We start from the raw sequence: 12,132 nt of genomic DNA, 5'->3' as shown, positions 1-12,132 counted from the left end.
ACATGTGTCTAATGTGATAAGTAATAATATACATATCAAATCGAACTTTTACGAAGTTGGTTAAATTCCTGTTCACAAAATGTGCCAGTCACCATGGCGACCTAAAATATCTGCCAAGCGCCAGGTAACTGTTGGTAACATACACCTGCATCCTTCTTCCTGACAACTAACTACCAGATATCACCGAGGGTATGGTAATCATTGAAATATAATGAAGTGCAAGGTCAAATATTCTAAATGAGAGTGCTATATAATATGATGATAATGTAGAACCCTTAATAGCGAGCAAGTTCAAATGTATATATGACGTAGATTTTTAGAGAACGGAACAATGCGACGTCAGTTATTTGTTATTGATTGTAGCTCAGACCACAGCAGTAGTTGAGATTGTAGACACTTCATCATCGTCATCTGACAACTTAATCTCCCTATTGAACTAAGGATTAGAATAACTCTATTACCCGGTAAGTTACCAAGCAATCTCTTACTTACGCAGAAATGACCTACCGAAATGTCAATCTGGTGACTATTTACAACACAATAACAAAACACGAATGGTTTGAAGTAATTTAGTCCAAGTTTGAGCAGGGATTAGTGAAGTACATGTATGTGATAGTTGAATTAGACACGTCCTTCTGGTTACCTCAGCATATATGTTCTTTCAGAATAGGGAATTTAGAATATTTTAGAAGTCATGGCAACTGCCAAATTAGAGACTTGTCATGGAAGTAAAGACGGATTCGTACCAGGTCGAGAGGTCATCGTCTCTTTCAAACAATTTTAATCCGCCGGCGTGGCGGTACAGCATAAGTATTGGTACATAATACACTAGAGTGATTTACCAGATCATAAAAATGTCACGACTTACCAATTTTCTGATTCTGTCTAGGACCATGTCGATTAGTTCCTTCCCTACGGTGTAGTGACCACGTGCATAATTATTGGCGGCGTCTTCTTTACCTGTAATCAACTGTTCGGGATGGAAAAGTTGGCGGTAGGTGCCGGTACGGACCTCATCTGGAAGATTGAAGAGCATTTATGTATTTTCAATTACTTACTTGATTCTTGATATAAATATGTCATTACCCTAAAATTGATTTTGAATATTTTACGATATTAATTTTTTTCGTGATGTTATCTTTTTAATCGTCATTTTCGCTACTATATCCAACAACGAAATCCACTTTTGGTTCAATATTTATCACTTACCAATTACTGTTGGTTCCAAGTCAACGAAGACAGCACGTGGGACGTGTTTGCCAGCTCCAGTCTCGCTGAAGAATGTGTTGAAGGAGTCATCACCACCACCAATGGTCTTGTCACTTGGCATCTGACCATCAGGCTGAATACCGTGCTCCAGACAGTACAACTCCCAGCAAGCATTACCGATCTGTACACCGGCTTGTCCAACGTGGATTGAGATAACTTCACGCTGTGGAGGGTATAGTAGAACAAATCGGCGTGAAACTGTGTGATAGCGGTAGGTCAATACAACTAGTCAAATGTGGAGCAATTGTCTTATGATCAATTGAAAAACCTAGCATGAATAAACTATTATAGACATAGTTTGTTTCACAGTACAAAGTTCGTTCGATACCTTGTACAGTTATAAAAATTTCTAAACAAAGCTGGTTCTGTCGGCTGTCGGTGAATATTGTTGTAAACTCTTTGAGGTTATCAAGGGCTAAAATCAAACGAAGCATATATCTTTCGAAACGTACACTAGTCTGCTTCTCCGTTGCATTAAATTTTCTATTTATTATATGTCGTTCCAGTAATATTAACGCCAATTCAAAATATATTAAACATTTATAGTGACTTCTCATGCCAAAAAGTACGATGGCAATGCTCGTAGGAATGTAATCACAAATGAAATCCAAGTAGAAACAATATTTCTGTCTTACCATTTTGAGCAGTAGTGGTGCTAGACTCGGTCAATATGAATTCTCAGGTGTGTGGGATTGGAGACGAGGTTGTCTTACGCTAACCAGTGGTACGTCGGCTTGGTAAGAATGCGTTGTGTATTAACCACTGAAAGTTTGTCTCATTTATTGAGACATGGATACCAGTTGCTATGACTACGTTTTTTCAAGAAAGGCGAGATTGGTGGGCCGAATATCACATGACTGCGTCTCCATGACAATAGATGGCATGTTGTTGTTTTCATTCTATAATACACAGGGTTGTGTTGAATGAATGTGTGCAATAGCCCCTTTACTTGTACACCACTGGCGGCAAGCATGTTTTAACATTTAAATCCTTTATTTATTATATGTATAAAGAATTACCTCTTTGTTTGTTCGTCATTGGTCCAAGTCAAAATAGACAGTTATATTATGCGTACATTTGGAGCATGCCGCGATGTCGTTCTATTGCCACTAAGCCGTTCGCATACAGAAATCTGGCGTGGAACAATACGCATTATGTACATGTATACTGTACTTTATCAACAGTTTCAATAAATACATTAAGGAGACAAATGTCGTGTAGTTCTTTCGTCAGTCATTTTACCACACCATGGAGATATAAGGGGAGATATACCTCTATCCATGACAACACACCCGAAGACTGGCATCTCTACCCCTCTGAGCTTTACTTGGACAATTTACACATGAAAGTCTATTTAACGAAGAAGGCCTCCTTTAAATTGTACATTATTGAAATCCTGTGGTGTGCAAACAATAACAAATTTCTTCAAGATTGTACACATGTATTCAATACTAAGCTTCATGGTCCAAAGCCGTTTAAACATGCTAGCCAAGCTATTCAAGGTATATGTATGTGTGGCAAGTCTGTTTCATTCAATAATGCGATTAAGACTCGTACAGGTACTATTATACACATACAATTCCCATTTTCGGCACTTCATTTTTCCCCAGCTATTTCGACAAACGGAGTGTTGGGTAAAGGTAGTATCTTGCCTATGAGTTCATACATGTCATCGCCGTAAACCACATCCTCTTTTACGGCACCGTCCAAACGTTTCGCGAAAGAAATATCAGCTCTGGTTTGCGAGAATGAGTACAGAGACAAACCAGATACATGTACATGTACTAGTTTGATTAGTAAGACGGTTATCGTGGTTCAACAGACATATTATTGATATATATGTTACTTAAATTTACCATTCATCTATACAAATAAAAGAACAAATACTATATAGACTTTACACCCTAATTATAAACGCTGTGAGTCTGTTGATGATGATGTATAACATATCATCAAGTTGTCGAGTCTATCAATGAGAGATGATAATTTCATCGACGGTGAAGGTGAACCTTGGTAAATAACCTCACACTGTACATATTGTGAAATAGTTGTAGTATACAATAATATTAGCTGATATTGGATATTGGGACTGGAAACAGGGGTATTTAATTAGTTATTTTTTGTCTGTGTATATAAATAAGACTACATACATACGAACTCAAACCAGACATTATTGGACCGTGATTTCGTCGGCCAGGCAAAATATGTACGTGTGTTTGTGGATCGAAGACTGGCGAGTGTGCATAGCCAACATGTAAGTACAGTAACTTTGTCAAATAAATTCCACCACTGCAGTCGATCGACGTCTCACGTTAACAATTCTTCTATAATTACTGTAACTAAAATCCATTAATACGTTATTAAAATATTAATAACTTTAAAACCATAAGAATTTCGTTTGAAAATACTGTTATGATACGTCAGCTGAAATAATACAAGAGAATATGCCCTCCATATATTTCGAACTAACGTATAGTCTGCAAGTCGTATTAAGCTATAGGGAGGGAAATACCTTCTTCAGAAGTGTAGCTCACTTTTGAGCTGGACCATCATATATTACTAACAATACTGCGGTCTGAAATAACCAGACAATTTCATGAATTTATATTACTCAAATATTGTAAACTATCTATATCTTGTAGAAGCTACAGCTTCCTTTATATATTTTTTTTCAGAGAAAACGCACCCGCTACAATCTAGTGTGATCTGTATGTACAATATGTATGTAGTATGGTGTGTATGTACATGTACGTATATATACAATGTATGTGAATCATTTGCTACGATGACGGCTGTCGTAACTTCAATAGAACGAATCCTTATTAATATGTGATATGTACGACATTAATTATAATTATTATCAATTGTCTGACAGTAAAGAACTGTCATGTCAGACACCATCAACCGATACAAATAAAATAAATCAAATTTGTAATATAACATAAACCGCTTCGTATGCCTAGTTAAGATCACGACTTTCATTTAGCTATTTATTAGTTTATAACTCCTTGGTGATATCATTTCTAACAACAAAACGTGTTCACCACACATTGTTATGGAAAGGTTGTATCAATCCTAACATCTGAATGGACAGTTTTCAAAGTAATACATACAAAATGTATCAAATTTAACTACTCAGTATAGTAGATATGAGGACCGTGTCTAAACTGATGTAGTTCCGCCGAGGAATGGCCATGGGCTTCTGGCAGAGATAATTCATTTGAAGCGGGTCTATGTGGGAACATTTCAACTATATGGACTGGGCCTATACAGAGATTGTTCATCTGAGGCCTGTATATAATACAGATACAAAAAAAACACATCATGGAATCCTGTTTATTACATGTAACTAACTGATACTGAAACATTCATCTTACAGTAAGACATGGCCTATATGCGGAAGCAGTCACTGTTCACTACGAGGAATTCGAAGTAATGGGCTTACATCAACACAGTGTACCTGAGTATGTATTGGGCATATACTGAAGGAGTTCGGTTTGGAACTTGGCGTATTTACAGAGACGGAGAAACTTCCTTTTATAAAATTAATATGCCTACAGAGAACCCACGAGGCATACTATGTGCTTTGATAATGTAGGCCTACAACTTTTAATCCACTAGGAAGGTGATTTTTAAAATGAAAACTCTGACTGACTAATACATCACCTTGAATACAACAATCTTACCAGAGTATTAATTTTACTCTACCTATTATTTATACTATATATTTTGTAGTCACAAACAGCCTGAGTAATCATGACCGAGAGCCAATAGTCGGAATACATTTTATTCATTCAAATGCGTGAGAAAGTCGTCACCTTCTCATAGTAATCGATGAATTCAAACCTCAGCTTACCCCTTGGTGATCCTCTTAGATAGATTTACAATTCTAGTAAACAAATTAACAACAAACATACGTATATACAGTTGTACTTAATACATGACCTTTCACGTGTATGGTTACATCGTGTACTTTATAATTAGTTTGATTGATGCCATGCCCGGGGGAAGGGGCCCCACTCCTTTTATCTGAGTATACGTATATATGCCGCCCTTTCGGGTTCGTTTTCTAGTCCTTTGGTCTAAGATGGGGTCTGGTGTTTTTTTTCGAGCTGAAGAGTCTAAAATGGGGTCCACTTTGCATTACTTTCGAGTTTACTTGGTCTCAAATGTGGCCATCATCCTTTACCAAATGATAACTTCTATTAATTGCCCCAAAATGTTGCCTCCTAATAAACGTTAATCTTTAAAAATCTGAAATTGTCTAAAAATGGGGTATTGATTTCCGGTCGAAGTGGGTCTAAAATGGGTCCTGGGGTTTTCAGCACTCAGACTACACACCCCTACCAGAGCTAGATAGCCACTGTACCGCCCCCGGGATGCCATGCAGCCATGTTCACACGATGGTAATATTGCATTGCATTGCAAATCAACGCACTGTATGCTGTACCATACACATTATCAATTGTACTATTAAAGTTTCAAGTACAGACAGATAGGCCCGTACCATAAAAGTTACAATATATTTGTGATGCGTATTAAAGTACATGTGGTCAGTCGCCTTGAATCCAAGGCCTGTTCTAAAGTTGTTAGGGAATTTACTTTGAAATGTCCTCCGGTTAGCTTGGATCAATGCATATACATTGTAAACAAAGAAGAACTCGTACTTGAATAGCACAGCAGTTCTTTGTAATATCGACTGCATGTCGAGCACCACCTCTTCCAAGCGGTGGAAGACCAGACCTATATCTATCTATTATCAGTCATATCGAATCATGGCCAGGAATAAAGTCTAACGCTGGTATGTCGCAATAAGCTGCTCTGTATGTGCCTTTCGAATGTACCAGAACCATACGCTACCTGTGACCACATTCACCCTGAATAGAATATCTCAGGGACAGGTGAACAAAGTTCACGATGACTCATTTAGGTCATTCAAGAGCGCCACCTGGTGGTAGTTTTCAGAATGACCAATACTCCTAATATTAGTGTATTTTGGTGCAAAAAAAAAATGGGCGGTCAATTTTGATAACAGAATACTTACTAATGAAATAGTCCAAAATTAAATAATTATATTTACTGCGTATACATCACACCATCATGCCTGCGTATATGACGAGAAACAATTACGTCATGCCACGTCTACAACAAGACTAAAGCGATGAGTCAGTTTTGTTTACTTGTAATTTTCAAACCATAACGTCATTGGCCTTGCGATTGGTTCTTACAAGCAACAACACAGGAATACATGTGAATTTACATGAAGTCTTCAAATTTTGAAACGTCCACAGAATGCAGTATGATTCACGCCTGACAAATAAACAATGATGTCATGACATACTACAATCTTGCAAATGACATCATAGTGTGTATAAAAGCTATGCACCAATTCACCTATCTTCACTATCACCTCGTGCACCGACACATTGCAGTCGATACACACGAGGATATCCCTAGGCCTGCCGTTGGTATCTATAGAACAAAGTGTGCAATATTGACAAGATAATCGTACCGCATTGTCATCAATATGAGTGTAAGTACAGTACTAAATATACTCTTAGTTCATTAGATTTTGTAGAAAATATTGATGCAGCTTCTATACTTTTTCTAGTTACGTGGTACCGCGTTACTGCAGTTGCATTATAATTACTGTCGTGTCACTGTGATGCACAATATTATATTATTCCACGTGTTGTTTTCCCCCAAAAAACCTGGAAATATATACTTCACCGAGCTTCAGTTAATTGTAGAAAGAGCGCGGTCTTTTATAATTCACGTTTTCCTTTTTAATGAATTAATTAGCTGTATTTGCGAATTTCATGCCAGTCTGAACGTTACTAGATTTACTGATTATCGTAGTTATTACGTGGTAAGTTATTTATAAGACTTTATCTCTCTATATCTACTAGCATGAATGATCCGATAACGTTATCATTGATGCAATGATGGGATGGATTCATATTTGAAATAATGCTTATGAAACGTTTTCTTATCTAGAAATCGTCCGTCCGTTATAAATACAATTTTTCTTTAATACTATTTCAAATTATCGCAAAGATCTAGATTTAAACGCAAGGCTTTTTTCACAAGTGAGCTTAATGTTCGCCTACGTCAAGTTTTCTTTCATGTTGGTCACGGTGCATAGAGCTATATTTAGCACCAGAACATTCCACACGTGACTTGACAATTGTGTCACACGTGGGTTTTCGCGCTATCACTTTGAATCGGGAATTTAGCATTTATACGTTTTCACTAATTTTGTCTAAAACACCTCTGATATGCAAATAATAACACACCCTCTACGTCGTTCAAAGTTTAATGCTACCATGAATCACGCCATGCAGTCTAATATTACATTTTTCTTACTCAGTCTTGAGAGACAGTCTATTACATGTAATACAGTGTAAAAGTAGAAACAGAAATAAACCAAGTGACTAATATTTTAATATTTACAAACATTTTCCCTATTTTCATAGAAATATGTCAACATTCCGAATTATGATTTTTCATGATCATGACAACCGGTTAACCACTTGTTAGTGAGTGCAAATGATATATACTGAATTTTTTTGATTTGAAGTTAGGAATATTAGGCCTACACGTCCTCTCCAGCTTAAAATACCGTAGTTATTCTGGAAACTTTGGTGTCAGCTTTGGCCCTGTAATAGTAATCACAGAGGCGTCAGCTGTCACCAGTTATGCCTAAGTGAGTATACTTATTTTATACGAGCACACGACATTTCTTCATCGACACCGACCCACAATGCACTGCTGTACAATCGACTTCTGCAGTCCCGGACTAGACCACTATGTACCTAATTAGCCACGCTCAAATTCAACCACTTAGAAATTGGTTTACTGTGAGGCCTAGTTTTCATTCGAAATATTTCTTCTTTGAAATTCCAGCGTCAAGTTATCTCAATCCACCTCGGTCAAGCTGGTGTACAGGTGGGAAATGCATGCTGGGAGTTGTACTGTTTGGAACATGGTATCCAGGCAGATGGACAAGTGTCGAATGATACTACAGTCAAAAGTGATCAATCAAACGATACTTTCTTCAGGGAGACTGGAGCTGGAAAACATGTTCCAAGGAGTGTTTTTGTGGATCTCGAGCCAACAGTCATTGGTAATTATAAGACATTTCTGTCAGACTTATCGTCCAACTTTACTCCCTTAATTCTCACGCAAATACTCCTCTCAGTGAAAAAAAAATTAAAAACTCGAAATTGGCGCCAAATATTGTAGCTGTAAATTCATTCCATCATAAGAAGTGTTTCAGTACTAAATGATAACATAAACGTCTCTCAAATCTGTGACTTGTTTCGTATCTCAGAAGACTGTTTCCAGAAACCACAAATGATGGGTATTAGTAACAACTGAATATTATCATTGCATATAAACTCATCCAAATAACCCAGTTCACAGATATTTAAGAAAAGTAGACATTATGCAATCTAGAATTACGCTTACACAGATTGCATTTGAAACTTTTCAGATGAAGTTCGCACTGGTACATACCGCCAGCTTTTCCATCCCGATCAGCTGATAACTGGCAAAGAAGATGCAGCCAATAACTATGCACGTGGTCACTACACTGTAGGGAAGGACATCGTGGACTTGGTATCAGACAGAATTCGTAAACTGGTAAGCTATATGCAGGCACAAACAAACAAACAAACAAACAAACAAACAAACAAACAAACAAACAAACAAATAGACAGACAGACAGACACACACACACACACACACACACACGCACGCACGCACGCACGCACAGACACACACACACACACACACAAATAAATAAGCATAAATCAATCAATAAATAGATAAATAAATAAATATATATCAATTTATACATTCGTAATTGATCTAGCAATTTCGTATATATAGTTATATTCCATAGCTAATAAATGAATTAATGGACAAATGAATTACTAAATCAATAATTCACAGTGACTCCACTGCAAATACACAAAAAATGTTCAATCAAAACAATGATTTGCTATTACTTTACTCCAGAATATTTCTACGTCACACTCTGGATTGTGTCTTATCTATGCCTCATTTTGCTCTGCAATAATGGCCAATACAACTGAACTTTATTTAAGAGAACAATTGTGATAATGACACTTGAAATTTCAAGCCACATTATAAAAAATGATAATAAAGTAAAAGTGATGTAATTAGCGATATGAAATAGTGTCATGAAACAAGCAATCCTAACCTCTTTGTGGTAACATGACGCCCCTCTCAAAAAAGGTAAGACGTAAAAATGAACTCTGCCTGAAGATTACATTGTATATACTCGTATTTTATTGTTCGGATGTACAGTACAGTACATCATGATAATTATGTAGGTGTTTTTGCAAAGCTTCATCACGATTCTGTTATTTTTCATACTAGGCTGACCAATGCACTGGTTTGCAAGGTTTCCTGGTTTTCCATAGTTTTGGTGGTGGTACCGGGTCTGGTTTTACATCTTTGCTGTTGGAAAGACTGTCTATAGACTATGGTAAGAAGTCCAAGTTAGCCTTTGCTGTCTATCCATCACCACAAACCGCAACCTCCGTGGTCGAACCCTACAACTCCATTTTAACAACTTCTGCATCGATGGAACATTCCGACTGTGTGTTTTTGGTTGACAATGAGGCACTGTATGATATCTGTCGTCGAAGTCTAGACATTGAGAGGCCTACTTATTCAAATTTGAATCGTCTCATATCTCAGGTAGTGTCGTCTACAACAGCTTCACTGCGGTTTGATGGCGTCCTCAACGTCGATCTGGTCGAATTCCAAACAAATTTGGTTCCTTACCCTAGGATTCATTTCCCTATGACGTCATACGCACCAATCATATCACCAGAGAAGGCCTACCACGAAAATCAAACGGTTGCTGATATTGCCACAGCTTGTTTCGAGCCAGCCAACCAAATGGTTAAGTGTGACCCACGTCATGGCAAGTATATGGCCTGTTGTATGTTGTTTCGAGGAGACATAGTTCCTAAAGACATTTCCACGGCAATTGCTAACATCAAGTCAAAACGCACTGTTCACTTTGTAGACTGGTGTCCAACTGGTTTCAAAGTCGGTATCAACTACCAACCACCAACTGTTGTACCAGGTGGTGATTTGGCTAAAGTACAACGTGCTGCCTGTATGTTAAGCAACACCACTGCTATTGCTGAGGCCTGGGCTCGTTTGGATCACAAATTCGACTTGATGTATGCCAAGCGTGCTTTCGTCCATTGGTATGTTGGTGAAGGTATGGAGGAAGGTGAATTCTCTGAGGCTCGCGAAGATTTGGCAGCTTTGGAGAAAGATTACGAAGAAGTTGGAATTGACACTATCGAAGCAGAAGAGGATGAATGCGATGAATATTAGCCCTCTGTACAATCTGTGTCTAGACTGTCATAGACGGTATTATTAGTGATGATGGAAAAGGAATTCTCTTTTTATAACTTTCTGGCCATATATACAGTATACATTAATACAATTGATATACAAGAAACTTCATCGTCTTCCGTGAGAGAATTTTAGTGACGTTGTTCCTCAACGACATTGTAGAGTAATGCATATGCTAGTAGTTATCAAATACACTTGAAATAACAACTGAGACCGTGATGAGCAGCTCTTGAGAAGATAAAGGAATTTTTTTCAATGCACAGAAAAAATTGTGAGCTACAGAAACATGGCAAGTAAGAAAACAAAAGATGGTCTCGTCAAAGGGGTGTGTTTAAAAATATATTGTCAATCGAACAGTTCATTCTAAAATTTGAAAGTAACCCTTTTTTCAAAATTTACATCGTGTCTGCCGAAGTCATATCTTCTTTTGATTGACACTTTGTAGTCACGTGACTCGCAATGCTTCCTCTTGCCATACTTACACCGTGACCTATACTGTCTCGATATTTGCTAACCTTTATCGTATCTCAGACCAATAGTGGTCTGAGATTGTATATAAACCAACTTTACCGTACTGGAGCCGCTCTTTTACTGCTTTGAATTCTATGAATATTTAGTAAATTCTAGCCCCTGACTATTTGTTGTAAATATATCATTCTTTACATGTTGAAGCAAAATAAAATAAACTGCCAAATGCATTCAGTTCAGAAATCAGCTTTCACACCAACCTTACATTGAAAACTTGCGCATGAGCGGCGACTGCGGCTGAGTGTGTCATGCTACCAATATATTAAGCCGTACAAAACACATAAATCAAATGATCGAATGTTTCAAAGTAAAATGAAGGTCAATTTTGTCTTCGGAATTTCCAAGATGTTTTTTATGGTCATTTAGTACACAGTATCTTGCAATGTCCATTTTCCTAACACTGTTGCTGCAAATTTGCTGAAATGTTCTATTGTATTTATTTGTTACAGTATTTAAGGATAGGAATATATGTATTATGTTTCTGTGCATGATTTTGTCAACGAAATAATTATACACAAATATTCGTAATCTCTCGTACGCGATACACGTCTTTTTTTTCAATATAAAGTCAAGTTGGCGACATAGACCCGAAAGACCGACTTTCTATGACACTCCCACGCAATATGCAATTCGATTTGTACTAGCTAGTTTTTGTGCTGTATGTTTTAGTTAAAGTATCGGTGTTTTAGAATATCCTTTGCCTTATGGAATAAAATCTAATTAATTTCATATAATTTGTACATGTTTCATTTGATAATAATCACCATCAATACTGTTATTTATAGACAATTCTTAGTATATTCATATACTGGAAATATGGCCTTTGATGGCGCTCTGATTATTATATCTTACACACACATGTACAAGGAACAGCGATGTCCAAAAAATTGTCGCAGGCCAAAATTGAAAAAGAAAACAGTGTTGGCGACC

General features: G+C 37.1%; 2 protein-coding genes across 2 annotated transcripts in view; one reads left to right on the top strand and one right to left on the bottom strand.

Annotated features, from left to right (window-relative positions):
• Positions 1-1,931, bottom strand: part of LOC144453920 (tubulin alpha-1A chain-like) — a 3,452-nt gene extending 1,521 nt beyond the window's left edge. The window contains exons 1-3 of the mRNA XM_078145276.1: positions 1,905-1,931; positions 1,210-1,432; positions 869-1,017 (exon numbers count right to left, since the gene is read on the bottom strand). Of these exons, the coding sequence (XP_078001402.1) occupies positions 869-1,017; positions 1,210-1,432; positions 1,905-1,907 (375 nt within the window). The 5' untranslated portion in view covers positions 1,908-1,931. The remainder of the gene's footprint in view (positions 1-868; positions 1,018-1,209; positions 1,433-1,904) is intronic.
• Positions 1,932-6,679: 4,748 nt separating this feature from the next.
• On the top strand, positions 6,680-11,917 carry LOC144453949 (tubulin alpha-3 chain-like). The gene is made up of 4 exons (XM_078145318.1): positions 6,680-6,802; positions 8,176-8,395; positions 8,765-8,913; positions 9,676-11,917. Exons 1-4 carry the CDS (start codon positions 6,797-6,799, stop codon positions 10,651-10,653), a joined length of 1,353 nt encoding a protein of 450 aa, XP_078001444.1. The 5' UTR covers positions 6,680-6,796; the 3' UTR covers positions 10,654-11,917.
• Positions 11,918-12,132: the final 215 nt, after the last annotated feature.

This window comes from Glandiceps talaboti, chromosome 3 (assembly GCF_964340395.1).
Source record: "Glandiceps talaboti chromosome 3, keGlaTala1.1, whole genome shotgun sequence".
Lineage (NCBI taxonomy): Eukaryota > Metazoa > Hemichordata > Enteropneusta > Spengelidae > Glandiceps > Glandiceps talaboti.
Note: the sequence above shows the minus strand (reverse complement) of the source record. Positions and strands in the feature narration are given on the sequence as shown.